Raw genomic sequence first — 19,628 nt, 5'->3', positions numbered from 1 at the left:
GTATGCATGCAGTAAATGTTGAATGAGCAAACAGATAATGTCACAGTGTATGATGGTCACTCATTAATTAGTCAAAGTGCCTCTTTACCAAAAAACCTGACAGCAAGCAATAGAGAGTAAAAAGATGAGACCATATGAAGTTTTACAATGTATGTATGTAGTATTGCATACTGGAACCAGGCTGGAACTAATTTAATGCCTGTGACCTCACCGGAGCAAAGGCAAGTTGCACCTAATAGACTCCTTTGTCTGCATCCACACATGTGAGTGAAAGTGGCTGTTGAGCGAGTCGATGAGGCAGCAGGTGGGAGCAATTAAAACTGTCATAAAGTTTGAAAAATGGATCTTAGAGCAGCACTGAGCTGATTGGAACAGACAGTGTTGTCATTAAGGTTATACAGAAACTAAAGCAGGGTGAATAAGTGGGCCATACAACCCCAAACGTGTTGCTGCAATTTGATTTCACTGCTAATGTTTGAGTTTCCAGATGTTCCTCTGGAGTGGCCTTGATTAATGTTATTATTAAGGAATGCCTGTTCTGTTTCTGCTAGCATTTGTGTTTTTTAAGTATTCATGATCCTTATTATTTCAAGAGAAAAACGTGGCTGTTTTGTGTGTTTTTGTAGAACTGACAGTTTTAAACAGTTGTAGAGAAACATAAGGAGGAGCCTCATCGCTCAGATCAGGCTCACTGCACTGCATCTGAGGGTGTCCCAGCAGATTTGTGGTTGGTCCTCGAGCTGTTCTGTTTTGGAGCTTTCATTTAAATTAGGAAGCAGTCATTTCTCATTCGATGGCCAACCAGTCGCTTCAGTTTGTCTGTTGCTGCTCACCTTGTGATTTTCTTTTGGCATGTCTCTTTTTCCTCGCTCTGCTACATCTCAGAGGTTTGGTGTTCAGCAGCTTGTGTCAGTTGTGTTCAGTGCATTGTCCTCATCTGGAGACCTTTAGTTGGATGATCCACTGAACTGTGATCAGGTCCTCCTGTCTGCTCAGAGTGCGAGGCTTTCCAAAACCCCCGAACACTGTTGGTTAATCTGTCCAACCTATTACATACAGTTAGGTTTATATATATATATATAAATTAAAAAAAATAAAACAGACCATTATCCTGTAGGGATTTGTGCAGCTATTAAGGGACTACTGTCTCATTTCTCTCTCTGGTTCTGTTTGTTAACCATAAAGTTGAAGACATGAGTTTCAGATGTGTCAGAGTTCTTTGAAATTCCAACAACTGGGCTTTTCTTCTATCTGAGGAGGATTAATCCTGGGAAACAGAGACGGAGCTGCTGTGAACGCAGCGTTCCTGACGCTCAGCGCTGCTTGAAACTGAAAAGCTGATGGAAACACAGGTTTGGCTGCTTGAGTGAAGAGTCTTGAAGCTGTGGCTCAATAGCTGGCAGACTGTGTGTTTGTTCAGGGTATTAATGCTTTGTTTGGCTGGGAGCAGCTAATTATAGCCAGTACTGAGACACAGGGTCTCACAAGGCTGCACTAGACTGGAATCTCATTGCTTTTAGCTTCACACTGCAGTTTCTTTCAGTTTCACTCTGTAAGTGTACACATAGAGCTGTACTAAAGGCAGAGGTTCTCATATTGGGTCACTATTGTTTCATTTGTGCACAAACTGGTGTGAAACGTGTCGTGTTATTTCCTGCCCATCACTGAGTGTTCCTCAGACTTTTTAAATGATGGTGATTGTAGGTTGGCTGTAGGTGTGGATGTGAGAGTGTGTGGCTGTCTGCTGCTGTGTGTGTGGCAGCTGGGATATACACATGACTGAGATAAGAATGGAAGCAGACAGATGATGACAAAGTTCAGTTCAGCTGATTTTTTTGGTAGTTTTTTGTATTTATGTTAAATTGCAGATATAGATCACGTCAGACCTTCAGCATGTTTTGTACCAACTGAAGAGTGTTTAAAGGAGCAGGTCTATAAAAGGACATCATGGCTCGGTTTTATTTTATTTCCATCCTTTCATTTTTTTAACCAGCTGGTGCAGATTCAGGGTTGTGGAGGGTGAGAGACCCCTGGGACAGGACACCAGTGTATCGCAGGGCTGCAGCCAGTTATCCTAACATGCAGGTCTTTGGGCTGAGGGACTTAAACTCACAACCTTCATGCTGTGAGGGGATAGCTGTAACACTGCACCACTCAACCGCCAGCTTGTATTTGAAAAAACAAAAATAATAATCAGCACAGCTGTTATTACCGAACAACCTCCTCAAAGTTACCTAAAATGACAGAAATTACAGTTCAAAATGTTTAATTAAAAATAGTTTTTGTTTATCATTCAGACTCAGAACAGATGTTCAACATGAGGGCTCAGTGCACACTCAGCAGGGGTCACGTCTCCCTAGCTTACAGTTTCATGCAGGTGATGTGGGTGTGCGGGCCTTTCCACTGACACAGCAGCGTGCCACACAGGTGTGCTGCAGTGTCTTTATAGAGGAGTCATTTTTTCCCTTATGGATGGAGAATCATTTCTTTCTGAATAACTAGTATTACTGTCTCTAACACTACAAGTTTGGAGTATGCAGAAATACACAGAGTACTCGTGCACACGCTCACAACTTTCTAGCAGTGGTTTCTAAAGAGCTAAAATCTGCAGACTGTTTAAGAATGAACATTTATGAATCATTAAAAATGAAACAATTATTAAAACAGTTGCCGATTCATCTTTTTGCTTTTTGACAATATTAACTGTTTAACCGTGACAGTATCCAAACCAAGTTTGTAATGTGGCAGCCGTGTGTGTGTGTGTGTGTGTGTGTGTGTGTGTGTGTGTGTGTGTGTGTGTGTGTGTGTGTGTGTAGCTTTGTGCCATGTGCTGTTTCCTGCTGTATTTTGCTCGTAGTTGATTGATGGATGGTGTGAGTGTTGGTGGGTCTGGTGGGGGTGTCAGTAAGCAGTTGGTGTTTAGTTAAGGTTGGTTAAGAGTGTTGAAGTGTTTATTGGTGGAAAATATTGGGAGAAGAGGCTGCAGAGAGCACTTGGCTGCTCCAGAGAGCATAATGATTCTTTTCCTGCTGCGCTGAACTCGATCCTGTGCCTGCAGCAACGCTTCCTCCATGATCAGAGCTTCGGGCTCAGACATGAAAACCCCAGGGCCCACTTTCTGCTCTGGATTCTATTTCCTCCTATTTTTCAGTCAAAAACTGAGATGCACGAAAGCAGCAACTCTGATTGTTTTTCCTTCTATTTGTCATTTTTCCATGTTCTCTGCACATGTGGATGTGTGCGTTTTTGAAAATAAAAACCTTTTTTCACAGTCCATTAATCTTTAATCTTTACACAATCCTGTTTTGTAGCATGAGCACACAAATAGAAAAATACAGCAACAAACAGTGTGAATAAAAAAAAAACAAGCCTGTTGTACGGTTGTTTTTCCAGTTGTGCACAATCCCAGCTACTCACTGTTTGTTTTGACAAGCAATCCAATATCCAAACTGACAGTGTATGAAATGAGGTCCTGTTTCCTGTGAAGGAGCCACAGAACGAGGTTTGATGGCAAGAGAACGGATTCCTCAACTGTGGCAACAGGTTAGACCATAAAAATCAAATTGTCCCAGTTGACCTTGCATGCTCCACCTACAATTACAAAAAATTGGAAGCAGATGCCTAAACATCCTCAGCGTCTTATTTTGAGAAACATGTGTTGCAGTGTTTGGACTGCACGCTGTGCAATAAAGGCCGTTCAGAACCTGCACAGAGTGACGCTCGAGGGTTCCTGATCCTCGGTGGCCTTGAAAAGAACAATTATTCAGTCACTCTGCAGGGATTTTATTCAGAACACAAATGTTTGGTGCACCAGTGCATTTGGTATGTGAGAAAATCCACTGATGGCTCTTTCTATCCTGTTAGTTTAACATCAGTCTTTGGGTGTACGCAGAGGTCATCCACACTTCGTTCAGGTCACAGTGACGGAGACGTCTGCACAAAGTCTTTTCTCTCAATTTGCTTTCAATGGAAAAACCCACAAAACTGCAGAGCAGCTCAATGTGTGTTTGAAAAGAGGCGTATGTGCCAAACTAGTGTGTGTGTGTGTGTGTGTGTGTGTGTGTGTGGTCGTCTACTTCTCAGCGCGTTTTTGGATAGAAAGAACAAAACTCACTTCATTGTGGCGTATTGTGTACATATAAATGAGTGTGTGTACTCTAATGGATGGTTGTGTATTGCTGTCCTGCCACACCAGGAACAAGGTCATCCATTGGAGCCTCAGCTGGCCTGCAGTAATGGAGCAGCCCTCTCTCATTGATCACTTCCAATAATGCTATTTGGAAATGATCATTTCTGCTGCTGCACAGTAAACAGGATTAGCTCAATTAATCACATTTACAGATTAGTTTGTCCTCTTATTGATCATCCCTGTGTTGGTGCGCCGGCATCAATGCAAACACACTTATGTACGGCAAATCCTCTTTCAAAAATGAGCATCGAAGGCAGAAATCATCTTTTAATCTGAGATATTCTAATCTGGGAAGTGTTAGTGGTATGTTAGGAATGCAGTGGTAGAGTCTGCTCGGCTTTCTGGTTTTACATATAATCACACAGGAAATCATAACTAACCTTTAGTTAGACAAACATCAGCTGTGATGGAGGTGACAGCTGCTCAGTGAAACGCAGAGGCTCCGCTCTCCTCGTGGTTTTTGGCTGCGTCTGTTCTCTCTGAGCCGGCTCATCCTCCTGACCTACTGCGGGGGGGTCAGAGGCCCACGCTCGTCCTCTCTGTCTGTGTCAGATATGCTGCTTTGTGTGTCTTTGTTGTGGTCTTGTTGGAATGAGTGCATGACAAATGTTGAGTGATCAGAGAGAGCTGAGCAGGATCTCGGGCTGACTTGGAGCACTGGTTATTACTGATTAATGCAAGTGAAGCACAAACTATGATGTTGGTGTTCACGTGAGTCCTCGTAGCATGTAGCTTCATACTCAGTGATGGACGTGAAGCCATCACACACGACACACACGTGTGTGTCTCTCCAGGTGTGTGTTACTGTGTCCGTGGCCACTTTCCTTTAGCCTAACATGTGGGAGGAAGCTGGAGCGCCTGCAGGAGTTTGAAGCTGGACCCTTGTTGCTGTGACGTGTGACAGTGCTAATCAGCCAGTCTACAGTCCTGTGCAGCATACAGAGACACACTTAAATAAAAGTTATGCATGTAGTTATTTATTGTTCTGCTCCTCCCTTCTGTAGCTCTGTTGTAAATATTTGAATGGTTTGATTGGCCAGTGTAGAGACTGTCATTATTACATCTTACAAGCATGTTGTAGGCTTATTAGCACACTGATGCAGAGACTTACTTCCTAGTTATTGTTGAAGAGCGGCAGCCCTGTAACCAGTATGTGGTCTGAGGTGGACACTTTCCAGTTTCCACAGCTGCAGTGTCATCATTTTACTCTTCATTCATTGGTTAGATGTAATAATCACCACTTTGTGCCCCTCGATGGACATGAATGAGTCTTTTATGGGCTTGTGGAGACTTCTGCAGTATCCCCTGGATATTCTTTCAAAATAAGAGTCACTCTGTAGAGGAAGTACTCAGCCCTGCTGTTTAATAATGTTCTTTAATGTTCCAGCACTAAGACAGAAGATGTGTGCGCTCTGTTCCTGAAACAAATCAGTCTCCTTTTCTGTAACGGTGGACATGCTGCAGCGTCTTCATCTCTGAGCTCTGAGCTGTGCTTGCATAGAAAAGTCATTTGGATCCACCGCTGAACTTTTCACAGCTTTCATCAGCTGAAGATTGTTTTTTTAATACTATGAAAATGATAAGCTCAGGATTACTTATTCAGAGCAGCAGTTTGCCAGCAGCACTAGCAGATGCCACTTATAAAAGCCTGTGTGTGTGTGTGTTAGCGCTTCAGTGGAAAGTCTCTGATGATATGGCTTCAGCACGCTGCTGTTCTCATCGATGACAGGATCAGGTTAGCCTGGAGCAGACAGGAAGGCAGGAGTCAGCAGTGATTTTGTGATTTTTGGAATGTACAGATTGATTTTTATGTTTCAGTGATCGGCTCTAAGACTGGGATAAATTCCCACATGCAGTTCCTTTCTCAGCCCTGCTCAGTGCACAAAGCACAGAAGGGTGGTCCGTAGCTACTCTTACATAAAGCCCGTTTCTGAAGCCCGACTCGAGGGAGCCGCCGGGCCCCTCGTCTCACAGAGCTTGTTTGTTGGCTGAGGGTGGGTCGATTCTCCGGTGGTCCTGCTGAACACCAGCATCTTCCTTACAACCTCAGCAGGGTTCTCCTACCCAGCTTCATCCTCAGCAGGGTCGTGCTCCTGCCTCCCCCTTCTGTGTTTATCAGTTCATACTGAAACATTTGTTGCTGTAAGGACTTGTTCTCCAGCATAATTCAGACACAAAGAAAACACATGATCTGCATGTGTAATAGTGGGGTAGGTCAGGAGCTCGAGCAGGTCACCTACTAATCAGAAGGTTGGGGGTTTGATCCCTGGCTGCTCCAGTCTGCATGCCAAAGTATCGTTGGGCAAGACACCGAACCCGGAGTTGGTCCAGATGCTTTGATCAGAGTGTGAATGTTAGAAGCAGTTAGGAAACAAATGCTTGTGTTGTATAAAGAGCTGTATAAGAACCAGTCCATCTGCCAGCTGCAGGTAAATGAACCTGTTGGTTTTTTAACGTTTTCAGTTATTTTTACAAAGCTGCATGTTTTCATTTGCCTGCAGCTCCACATGTCTGACACGTTTGCACAGATACAAATACGTTACTGTGATCTCACATTTTTCTGTTTTTAAAACAGTAATCACCTCCTGTCCACAAGCGTCATCACTGTCAGTTAATCATATCCAAGACATATCTTTCATAAATGTGTTTTTATTAGGGGTGGGACTCGATTAAAAAAATTCATCTAATTAATTAGGAGCTTTGTAATTAATCAAAATTAATCGCATTTTAATCACATTTAAATATTTAACATGAGAAATATTAATCTAAGTTTGGTTGATGAATGAATCAATATACATAAGCATAAACTTCAAAATGTTATTTTCCCACCAGTCTACTACACAGACCAACGAAGGGTGGAAGTGCTCCTGTGATAAGCAAACTCCTAAAATTAAAGTTAAGCATCATAACTGGATAGTTTTATTCAACATTAATGTCTCACTTAATATAGTTGGAAATTAATCATTCGCTCAGCTGTATTCCTTGATGTTGTTATGCTTGTTTTAACAGCTTATTTTGAATTAAAGACTAATCTGTATGCCTGGAACTCGTGCACTGAGAAACGTTCCACGGTGCAAAGTGCGATTAAAATGCGTTAAAATTTTTAATTCGTTAATTTCCCTGTAATTAATTAATCGAAATTAAGGCGTTAAAGTCCCAGCCCTAGTTTTTATTCCTGTTGGTTTCAGTGGTTCATAGAAAAAAAAGTTTATTTTGGTACTAAAAAGATTGTAAATCCAAATTTTGGCAACATGAATGATTTAGTCTCTTTTTGTGTGTTAGTGATTTGGGACAGAACAAATGTTTCTGTACATGTGAGGTCATGTCACTATTATTTAAAGCTGACAAATGTTAGCCTGTCCAGCAAGATACAGCATAATTAGTTACACTAATTAGCCGTACTTAACCTGCCTAATGGCTTTGCTAATATAGTCAGTAGTTACACAGCCTGTCGCCTAACAGCTCCCTGAGCAGGGAAACTCTGGACTTAGCTCTGAAACAGTCCTTAGAGGAGTCTGCTGCAAAGCTCTGCCTCTGCCCTCTCACTGGGATGGAGCTTAAGCTGATTTACCTCAGAGCAGCTTTGCATGACAACAGCAGAAAGAGCCTCACAATCTTTATTCACTAACCAATAAAGGGCAGTTGCCTTCAGTCAGTGGATGAGCTTTAATTGCATCTGGAGATGAGTAAAAGTGCAAACATTTTGGTAGTAACACAGTCCCCATCTCACCGCGGATTTATCAGCTGTGTGTGGTAAGTCAGCTGGAGCTAATTAAAATGATTCCACTAGTGTTACGTCCCTTAGTGTGGGGGAGCAACATACGATTAAAAAGAGGAAAGCCCCACACAGCTAAAACAGCCCTACACTCTCCAAACTGGAGACGCTACCTGTCCCGTTAAGGGGCTAAAAGCAGGAATAGCCTGGAACATCCTCCTCTTTATACCAGGTGTCCCTAATCGGAGGTGGACACACCTTGAGTATGGCCCGGGCTGGGGGGAGAGAGCTGCGATCCCACGCACACCAACACAACACGGCACACAGCCGTAACAACTAGCATTAAACGGTGCACTGCTCCATGATGCAGCCAATATTTTTTAATCTTTAAAATGAAAAACTTTTAAAATGTTATGTTCTCAGATATCTTCATTTTTGTTCAGTCAGCACTCCAAAATCCCAGCCTGTTGGGCGGCATGGTGGTGCAGTGGTTAGCACCATCACCTCACAGGCAGCTGGTCTGCGAGTGGTTCCTCTGCCATCTTGGGTTCTCCTTCCCACAGTCCAAATACATGCTTGTTAATTGAATTGATGATTGATTATAAATCAGCAAAGGCTGTGAGGTAGATAAAGTGCAGAAATGCTTCATAGATAAAGCTCTTCATCAGTGTGGTGTTAAATGTAGCTTATAGTGCTGAAGTGTTGTGGGTGTAAGACGAGAGCCGCAGATAACTGGAGACAAACATCAGATCTTTGAACAACATTGATTATCAAACTAAACGTTGACCAGCAACTAGTAAATTAATCACATCATTTCTTTTCTATTAATAATAACTTTATTTGTACAGCACTTTTTAAACCCACAAAGTGCCTCACTGTTTGGAGAAAAACATTCATTGAGTGTTCACATCCCAACATAGGCTAAATAAAATAAAATTAATATTGTATGCTAAGTGATATATTATCATTTGACATATTAAATTTCCTTTCAAATGAATACTATTTTTTATGATGTGATGTGCAAGTCTTGCACTTACATGTTGTTCTCTGTTATGGAGACACTGCAGGTATTCACAGTTGTTCTCATTATAGATATGATGAGCACAGGAAACAATAAAATGTTTGTGCAGAGATAAACTCTCATCTATCTAGTTTACAGAAGGTGTTTTTGTTCTTTTATAAATGAATGTAGAAACATGAAGAGTTCAGATGGAAAACCTTCTAAATCTTGCTGGACACGTATGGGGAGTACGCTCAGCAGAAAAAAATAATTAATAAAAAGAAAAGCCGGTAACGATCCTCCCACAGGTTCATCAACAGAAATCTCATTACAACTTTTACTTCCTTTAGTCAGACAAGTTTGATCGCTGAACATTTTTTCTAATAATAATAATAATAATAATACATTTTATTTATAAGTGCCTTTCATGACACCCCAAGGACACTTTACAGGAGTGAAAACAAGGACAAAGCACAAAAAAAGCACAAATAGAAACTAAAATGACCAAAGGAACTAAAGCGAGTATGCAATCTTGAGCAGGTGAGTTTTGAGTTGTGATTTGAAGTGATTTGAAGAGTCGATATTGTGAAAGTCTGGTGAGTTCCACAGCTGGGAGAAAGCTTTCCTCATTTATGTGCATTCAGAAGCTTAGAGAAGGTCACATTAAGTTCACCTGTAAAGGTTTGAATGCATTTTAGGCTCGTCCTGAAATTTCACCCAAAAGCCAAATATCCCTAACTTTTTGTGAGTAGTGTATATGTGTGATATATACCAACCCAAAAACAAACAAACGTGAACAACATAAACCTTCAAGGTGACAAAAATAGATGTAAATTGTATTGAGACGTGTATTTTAAGTTTGTTGTATCAGGTCTGTGTGTTGAGATTTAGTCCAAGAGTTCTGAGCATAGTCCACTGGAGAGGTGTCTGGTGATGTGGTTGTGTTAATAGATTGTCCTCCTTGGGTCAAGGCCGCTGTACATCAGTAGTTCCATTTCCTACACTTTTCATACAGTTAAGTACACGTCGATTCTTTAATTTGAGTTACAGCAGTTCTAAAGATAAAAACAAAATTAGCCCAATTACGTTCATTCATCATTACAGATACTTCCATGTTTCAAAAATACCAAAAGATTTTCCACATCTTCTTAAACAGAGTATTTACCTTTAATCAAAAAGGTGAGTTCCTCCAGGGCAAGAGAGCTGGATAGCACGGACAACCAGGGTTTCAGCTGAGGTCTGACAATGGATTTCCTGGGCCTGGCTATACTGTACTTTGCCTGTACCAAACAGTAGATTATGGATTTTTGGTCAACCTTGTTTAGTAGATATTCAATGGAGAAAATCCCTAAGATACATAGTTTAGTTTAATACCTGTGATGTGTGAAATTGTATCCAAGACTTCCTTCCAAAAATATTTGATCTCTGGGATTTCCCATAAGCAGAGGATCAGAGTGCCTTTGGCCCCACATTTAACGCATATATCTGGAATATTAGAATCAGATTTATTTAATAATGTTGAAGTAACATAAGTTCTCATTAACCATTTAAATTGGATCAATTTAAATTGAGTGTTAATCAGGGTTATTATAGTTAACGAAATAATGAAAACTGAAATTGAAAAAACGCTGTTAACTGAAATAAATAAAAACTACAATTAAAAGGAAAAAACAATAACTAACAAACTGTATTGTGAGTTTAAAAAAGCTAATTAAAACTAACTGAAATTACAGATAAAATTACCTTTCTTTTCTTGTCATTTTATTTAAAAGCCTTGTGGACTGATCATTTTTCCGTTCTCCGAGTTTAAGCTGGGAGCGCCGTCGGGCAGCTGTGTGCGTGCGTGTGCACGAGAGTCTCTGAACCGACGTAACCTGACGTTCACCTCTGGAGAAATGTGACTACTTTAGTGATGGGAATTCCAGCTCTTTTCAGAGAGCCAGCTCTTTCAGCTCCCAAATGGCTCCTTAGATGTTAAATTTTTTTTTTTTAAAGTGTAAAATAAATTACTAATGTAAAAACATACATTAAGCCTATATCAAACATTTATTTCTTTATATACTCAACATATAATAGAGTGCTCCAAATACAAATTATTATAAAACAAAAGATTGGAAATCAGAAACACCAAGGGCCTTTAAGGAGTTGATCCTGTTTCTCCTGCCTGATGACCTGCCCTGTTTTGTTCTTTTAATTACACTGAGGGATGAACAATTAGTATATACCTGTGCAGGTTGTTTGTGGAGCCTGCTCGATATTAAATTTTAAATTTGCAGTCTACACTCTATCAGACTAATCCTTTAACTCCAGGCGATCGCTGCTGAATCGTGGGTTTCCTGACCTTACTATCCGTGAACAGCTGATTAAGACATAGCGTCTCACCGCAGAGTCAGCTGGTCAAAGGAACTTGATCAGATTACCATAACTCCGCGACCATTCGTGCTATCGAAAAAATTCAAATGGTTCCTGAAAGCTCAGAAACTGCACTTTATAGTCATGTAGTGGTATTATGGTATTTGTTGCCAGAAGTCTGCAAATACGGCACTTTTGAAGTACGCTGTGTCTCCTTCGAAATGTTTGGAGGTATAAGGTTAAAATGTGTCCATTCTTTCCTACGTTTTCCGTCACTCATTGTCCTCACCGTTCCCGTGTGTAGCCTCTATGTAACGCGCAACTTCCTATAGCTCTTTCGAGCAAATTTTGCAGGAGCCCCTCCCTCTCTGGTGTTTGTTTACTGACTGCGCAATGTGTCCGTGGACCCTCCCCTCCCGCTCAGTGTAGACGATCATATGCTACCATTCATCTTAACCAATCACGTGCGGCTTCCACAAAAAAAAAAAGAAATAAACGAACGAAAAGAAAAAAGAAACCGGATCGTTCGTGACTGACCCATCACTAGAGTACTTGTCGGGTCGACGCAGCCGCAAAGTTGTGATTAACCTGTTCCGTCCTTGTGCGTTTCTGGCTACTTTATATGTCAGAGAATAACAATCAGGAATAATGATCAAAGCATCAATATAAGGACTCACAAAATGTCAGCAAATCCCTGGCGGGAGACTGCTGAAACTGTCGGAATGGACGTGAGGGAATGAAGAAAGTGAAAAAACAGGGACAAATATGTTTGCAGCCAAAAAACTGAGCACAAAGAGCGAGGACCAAAAAAATGTCCCAGCCGGCACCACATATAAAACACCTGCACACGACCACAAGGTAATTAACACAAACAATCCAGCTACACAAGAATAAATGCGGACATGAGGTTGGCCACTTCCGTAGGTTGTGTACAGAGGCCGCAAAGACCCTGCAAGTCTAATCAGCGAGCATCTAACCAAGCTAGCTCCAAAACAGAAGCAGCTGTGAACAGTTGGTTGTTCAACATATTTCTTTAAATGGGATCTTTGGTTGACTTTTTGTTACAAAGTAGTCACTCTTATGCCTTGAATCTTGCACCTGATGAAGTATGAAAAACTAAAACTAATACTGAAACTAACGAAACTAAACTAAAACTAAGCATTAAACCAAAAATAAAAAATAATAAAAATGAGCAAACTAATTAAAAAATTAAAAAACTAATTAAAACTAACTGAATTGAAGAAAAAAAGTAAAAACTAACTAAAAGATAATGTAAAATCCAAAACTATTATAACCATGGTTTTAATAGATTGTGTCTGGGCTTTCAGACAGACCCTCTGCCACTGATCTACTGATAAATTACATTTTAAATCTTGACTCCATGCCCGTCTTTTGTTATCTGAGGATGTTTGGGAGCTATCTTTAATGCTATTGTAAAAGTGGGATATTAGACCCTTCTTCAAATGATAGTTTATTGCTAGGTCCTCTAATGAAGTGAGAGTGGGTAATGTTAGAGACTTTTGAGTACCTGAAACAAAGCTCCTAATGTGAAGAAATTTGAAAAAACGTTTAGATGGAATGTCAAATTTTTGTTTCAGGTCATCAAAACTGTCTTTATCAAATAAATCTGCAACTTTAATGTGCCGTGATTTAAAACCCATATCCCTTCGACCTGGTTCAAAGGTCATATTACCCCAAATGGGGGAAAATTGGGACAGTGTTGGTACTTCGTTTTTGAATTTTTACAAATGGGTTTAATGTATTTTTCAACACATCTTTGTATTTTCTGGAATATAAGTATGAGCTTAGGGATAAGGGGGTAGTATTAGTATTTTTAAGTTTACCCAAGACAAAGCTGTCGCTGAGAACTAGCATGAGGCACTAGAGAGCTGAGCAGCCCAGAATGGTGGATTTAGAGTCATTAAGTTTATAACCGGAGATACTGCCAAATTTGTTAATAGTTTTAAGTAGCTGGGGAATGAACACTTTAATTTGGACAACATTAAAATGATTTCATTGGCAAATAGTCCAATTTTAGATTCAATATTATTTATTTTGATGCCAGCGATATTTTGATTATTCCTTATGGGGATAGCCAGTGGTTCAATTCCCAGAACAAAAGGAGGGGTGAGAGGGGGCACATGCCTCTAGCTAGACTGAAGGATTTAGATACCATGTTATTAGTTATAACTGAGGCTATAGGTTTATTATAAATGATTTTAACCCAAGTTGTAAAGTAGCTGCCAAAGCCGAATTGAGAAAACACTTTGTAGATGTAGTCATGCTCCACCCTGTCGAATGCTTTTTCTGAGTCAAGGGACAATAGAGCTGTATCTGGATGTTCATACTTGGCGTGAATTATATTCAGTACTCGGCGAATTCCGTGACGATTGAAATATCACATGGTCATAAGTATTCAGACCCTTTGCTCAGTACTGAGTAGAGGCACCTTTTGAGCTCGTACAGCCATGAGTCTTCTTAGGAATGATACAGCAAGTTTTCCACACCTGGATTTGGGGATCCTCTGCCATCTTTCCTTGAAGATCCTCTCCAGTTCCGTCAGGTTGGATGGTGAACGGTGGTGGACGGCCATTTTCAGGTCTCTCCAGAGATGCTCAGTTGGGTTTAGGTCAGGGCTCTGGCTGGGCCAGCCAAGAATGGTCACAGACTTGTTGTGAAGCCTCTCCTTTGTAATTTTAGCTGTGTGCTTAGGGTCATTGTCTTGTTGGAAGGTGAACCTTCGGCCCAGTCTGAGGTCCTGAGCACTCTCGAAGAGGTTTTCTTCTCTGTACTTGGACGCATTCATCTTTCTTCAATTGCAACCAGTCGTCCTGTCCCTGCAGCTGAAAAACACCCCCATAGCATGATGCTGCCACCACCATGTTTCACTGTTGGGATTGTATTGGGCAGGTGATGAGCAGTGCCTGGTTTTCTCCACACATACCGCTTAGAATTAATGCCAAAAAGTTAAATCTTCATCTCATTAGACCAGAGAATCTTATTTCTCATAGTCTGGGAGTCCTTCATGTGTTTTTTCATACGTCGGGCCACTCTGCCATAAAGCCCCGACTGGTGGAGGGCTGCAGTCATGGTTGACTTTGTAAAACTTTCTCCCATCTCCCTACTGCATCTCTGGAGCTCAGCCACAGTGATCTTTGGGTTCTTCTTTACCTCTCTCACCAAGGCTCTTCTCCCACGATTGCTCAGTTTGGCTGGACGGCCAGTTCCAGGAAGAGTTCTGGTCTTCCCAAACTTCTTCCATTTAAGGATTATGGAGGCCACTGTGCTCTTAGGAACCTTGAGTGCTGCAGAAACTTTTGTAACCTCGGTCAGATCTGTGCCACAATTCTGTCTCTGAGCTCCTTGGGCAGTTCCTTCAACCTCATGGTTCTCATTTGCTCTGACATGCACTGTGAGGTCTTATATACAGACAGGTGTGTGCCTTTCCTAATCAAGTCCAATCAGTTTAATTAAACACAGCTGGACTCCAGTGAAGGAGTAGAACCATCTCAAGGAGGACCAGAAGAAATGTGGAACATGTGAGTTAAATATGAGTGTCACAGCAAAGGGTCTGAATACTTATGACCATGTGATATTTCAGTTTTTCTTTTATAATAAATTTGCAAAAATCTCTACATTTCTGGTTTTTTCTGTCAAGATGGGGTGCTGAGTGAACATTAATGAGGATTAAAATGAACCTTTTGATTTTAGCAAATGGCTGCAATGAAACAAAGAGTGAAAAATTTAAAGGGGTCTGAATACTTTCTGTACCAACTATATATAGTGATCAGATGAGATCAAGCATGCTTAGGCTGTATGGCTGTATTTTATCTATATATTGTAAAGCACTTTGTGATGTGTGTTCTTGCAAAGTGCTTTAAAAAATGTGCAAACTTGACACTTTTGAAGCTGTAGTGGAGAGGAGGCCATTGAACGAGCAGTCATCTGCCAGATATTTAATTAAGAGAATTCATTATTAGTGTGATAAACAATATCAGGGTTACCAGGAGTCCCAGTGAGATATCTTGATGGAAGTTGTAACTTTCTTTCTTTTTCTGTCTCCCTTCAGGTTGACTGTACACTTACCAAAGGATGTGGGTTTAATAGTAGTTGCTACTCGACAAAGCCAGGGAAGAGGTCAGTTCATCAGTGTAGTGCCACAAACACAACACCCATACAGTACATACCTCAGATGTACACCAAACTTTGAGTTGCATAAATTGTGCAATATGCTATTATAACAACTTTGTGTGTCCCTGTATGTTTCTTGTGTTCTCGGCTGTAGGGAGGGGCAGGAATGCCTGGCTCAGCCCTCTGGGTTGTGCCATGTTCACTCTGAGTGTCCAGGTTGAGCTGAACTCCAGGCTCGGACAGAGGATTCCCTTCCTGCAGCATCTGGCTGCTCTTGCAGTGGTGGAGGCTGTCTGCACGCTTCCTGGATATCAGGTATCCATATCGGATGGTTTGCAACATTACTACCATATTAATGTGCTTATAATAAAAGGGTTTTATTCCAAGTACTGCACACATACTGCCATTTCCTTGCTTGTACATTTTTATATTGTTACTAAAATATTACTGTGCTCTTACTATAAGGTTTTGCTTCCCCTCCATCTGTGTGTCATTACTGAGCTGCTGCCCATGTCTGTTCAGATAGTTGTTGTTGTGTCACAGTCTTTCATTACATGTTCAGCGCATACTGAAGGTGACTGTTAAAATACATGTAAGACTAATGATGTTTAAACTTTTATAGGACCTGGATATGAGGGTGAAGTGGCCCAATGACATCTACTACAGTAACCTGATGAAGCTTGGAGGAGTGCTGGTGACTTCCACAGTGATGGGATCCACTTTTCATCTGCTCATAGGTGACGGTCTGCATGCTTCAAGACAGTTCAGTGTTTCACTCACATCAACACGAAGCCTTTTTTCACATGGCTAAACTAACACACCCCTTCTGAACTGGTCTTTGCTTCTAATTTTCAACCTGGGAAAAACATAGTGGTTCAGCTGGAAATAGTAATTATATGGTTTCTTGGTTGATTCGTGTAAAAGTCCCATTTTTTGGAAGTTGCGGGGAGTTTGGTTGCCCCACTGCACGCTGTCCACAGGCTTTGTTTGGTTTCTTCTTTTCAGATCTAAAATGTTTGCATGTCACAGCTAACACATTAACCCTTTAACTTCAGGTGATCGCCGCTGAAGCGCCGGTTACCTGCTCTTACTAGTCGCCAAACAGCTGGTTAAGACGTAGCGTATCAGCGGCTTTTTACCGTAACTCTGCGACTGTGTGTCCTATCGGAAAAATTCAAATGGTTCCTGAAAGCTCAGAAATTGCACTTCACGGCCATGTAGGGGTATTATGGTATATGTTGCCGGAAGTCCGCAAACGGCGGCACTTTTTAAATATGTTCTGACACCTTCGCCTTTATAGGGTTACTGGGAAGTTGGTTGAAATAGTCACTAGAAATCGATGGTAGATCCACTTTTCTTGTATTCCGGTTTGCTCCACTTTGGAATTTCCTCATTTAAAAACTTTTCACCCACCTTTGAATGTTGTTTTTTTTAATATATATTTTGCAACTTGTAGAAATGCATAAATGATTTCTGTCTCTTAGTAAAGGAGGTCAGTACTTCCATGTATGTATGTAATTTGACTGTGCACCTATTCTGGCAATACAGTCATGTGATACTTAGGGGGTACTTAGTTTTCACAGCGCTCTGTGCAGTCCTGAGTTCTCCCGTACTGCTTCCATAGGAAGTTAAAGGATATCAGCCAAGTGCTGCTAATCTAATTCACTTGATTAACTGCTATTCAGAAAATGTCAAAGCTCCTGCCTCTGTAAAAGCAGAAGTTTTGTCAGTTTGCTGGTCTGGAGCTTTCAGGTTTGTTAACACACTGTCAGTTTGCCAGTGGTGGACATTCACCTGAAGGTCAGACTGACCCAGAGAAACTGTCAAAAAAAGACTGTACAGGCCTCAGTTAGTATGTTAAATATCAGGGGACAATTAGACTGGACAAGTGTGGTGTGTTTAGAAGGGCTGCCGGGAGAAAGGCCCTTGGCTCTAGAGAAAAAGAAAAAAAAAAAGGCAATGGTAACATGGCTCACATTTGTAAAGTTGCATCTGAACAAACCACAAGACTTCTGGAGCAAAGTTCTTTAGACAGATGAGAACAAAAGTTGACCACTGCATAGAAGTACAAATTCATACCAGCTGACAGCGCAGTGATGGAGGGGTGGTGGTCTGTTTTACAGTCACTGAGTCGAGCACAAACTCGTCTGTATACCAAACTATTAACATTTAGAATACCAAAATACTCCGTGTGAGGCCGTCTGTCCGACAGCTAAAGCCTGATCTCAAACACAACAGCAAATCTACAACACAGTGGCTGAAAAAGAAAAGAATCAGTGTTATTACAATGGTCCAGTCCCCGATGGAAATGCTATGGTGGGACCATTAGAGAGCTGTGCATGAACAAATGCACAGAAACCTAATGATCTCATGTTGTTCCCTGCAGGCTGTGGGTTTAATGTGACAAACAGCAACCCAACAGTGTGCATCAATGACCTGATCCAGTGGTACAACTTGCAGCACAACTGTAGCCTGCAGCCGCTCAGCTGTGCCCAGCTCATCGCTCGGACCGTCAGCTGCCTGGAAGACCTCATCAACAACTTCCAACAAGGAGGACCAGAGTCCGTCTTGCCCACCTACTATAAGAGATGGCTTCACAGGTGTGTACTGTAGATGACCCTTGAGGCTTTGGACTAAGATTTTACCTTTATTTATAATCAGAAACTTGATACAGTTGTTGCTGCATGGAAACAAAGATTTTTTTGTGCTAATTTCAACCTGGAGCTGCATTGATCAGATTCAAAGCAGGTGTCACTGCCATACCAGTTCTTAGTTTAGCTTTTACTAACAGTTTCTAATACAGCTGAACTGTAATGCAGTGAACTGTAACTACATATTTCTTTAATATGTTTAATTTCCTAAGTATGTTATGAAAGGTAAGTACATCAAGTGCTGCCACCTTTAAGAATGTTGGAAAATAGAAAAAAATCATATAACCTAAATTTTTCTTTGAATATTTTTTCTTGCTCTTTCATATTTCACTTTTTCTGTGAATACTTTTTAAAATCTTTATTTATGTGCATGTAGCCTTCTCAAAACATGAGTAAAAAGCAGTCAGTGATTCTGATAAATATTTCATGATGATGCAGAGCGATCCTCATTCTTGTGTAAAAGACGGGAAAGAAGAAGTACTGAAACAGACGACCTGCTTTTTTTCTTTAACATAAGAATACAGGGGCTCTAGATTTGGGCTTTAGATGCTCTTCAGTTTTCTTAAGTTTGCTGGACCCCATAATCACATTTGAACTGTAAAAGTGGCTCTCTTTGTTCTGACCTCAGTGGGACCCGGGTGCGTCTCTGGAGCGATGAAGGACCAGAAGCTCAGGTCATGGGTCTGGACCACAACGGCTTCCTCCAGGTGCACAGCAAGGAGCAGGGTGTGGTCTCAGTGGAGCCTGATGGAAACTCGTTTGACATGCTGAAAAATCTGCTTGTGATCAAACAGCGTTAGGACCAAATTCATTAAACACAGAATCATCACTGCTTTCAACATACATCATTTAGTTTGACTGAAAGTTATTTTATATAAATAAAACAGGTTAACTAGATGTTTTTATGTTGGTTAGGTTACTTGTTAAAGACAGAACTGAAACTGGATACAGCAACATAGTACATATAGTAATGTCTGCAACAGTGATCACTGGCACGCTGCTGGTTTGGGACTGCTAAATAATGATATTATCTGATGATGTATATTTGTGTTAAAAGTAAATCTTGTACCCTTCACTTGCATAATTAACCTGATTTCGCTGTTACATGAAAGCAGTGATTACTGCAGCTTGGACTGTTGCTGTTTTCAGCAAAATAAAGTTTCCACAGAAAGATTTTATTTCCTAATATCTAAACTGTTTCCCAATTACACATTTATTCTGTAATCGTGATTTTTCAGAGGAAGAATTCAAATGTCCTGAAACATCTGAGGACAAAGACCTGCTGAAAAGTCTAGAACATCACTTGGTGTGACAGCAGGAAAGAACACAAAGATCATAACTGACAAATGTTCTTGTTTTAATATTCAAATAAAAACAGTATGGTCTGGCAGTAGTTCGTCAATCAGCAGCTATTGCTAATTTGTGGATTTTATAAGGTTTACATGAATAGTGTGCATTAAAGGTAGACCACTAATTGATGAACAGTTTTGAATCCTCCCAGGAGGACACGCCGGGAACACTTCTCTTCTGAGGCATCCTAATTAAACGCCCCAAAATAAACAGCCTCACTTTCACGCCCAGCTCCTTCTT

At 40.9% G+C, this 19,628-nt stretch overlaps 1 protein-coding gene across 1 annotated transcript in view; it reads left to right on the top strand.

Annotated features, from left to right (window-relative positions):
- The window catches only part of hlcs (holocarboxylase synthetase (biotin-(proprionyl-CoA-carboxylase (ATP-hydrolysing)) ligase)), a 51,276-nt gene extending 32,067 nt beyond the window's left edge, over positions 1–19,209 (top strand). The window contains 5 exon segments of the mRNA XM_030747010.1: positions 15,326–15,393; positions 15,542–15,702; positions 16,010–16,124; positions 17,774–17,987; positions 18,667–19,209. Of these exon segments, the coding sequence (XP_030602870.1) occupies positions 15,326–15,393; positions 15,542–15,702; positions 16,010–16,124; positions 17,774–17,987; positions 18,667–18,838 (730 nt within the window). The 3' untranslated portion in view covers positions 18,839–19,209.
- The last annotated feature ends 419 nt before the right edge of the window (positions 19,210–19,628 follow it).

The sequence above is a fragment of the Archocentrus centrarchus genome, chromosome 14, assembly GCF_007364275.1.
Source record: "Archocentrus centrarchus isolate MPI-CPG fArcCen1 chromosome 14, fArcCen1, whole genome shotgun sequence".
Lineage (NCBI taxonomy): Eukaryota > Metazoa > Chordata > Actinopteri > Cichliformes > Cichlidae > Archocentrus > Archocentrus centrarchus.
Note: the sequence above shows the minus strand (reverse complement) of the source record. Positions and strands in the feature narration are given on the sequence as shown.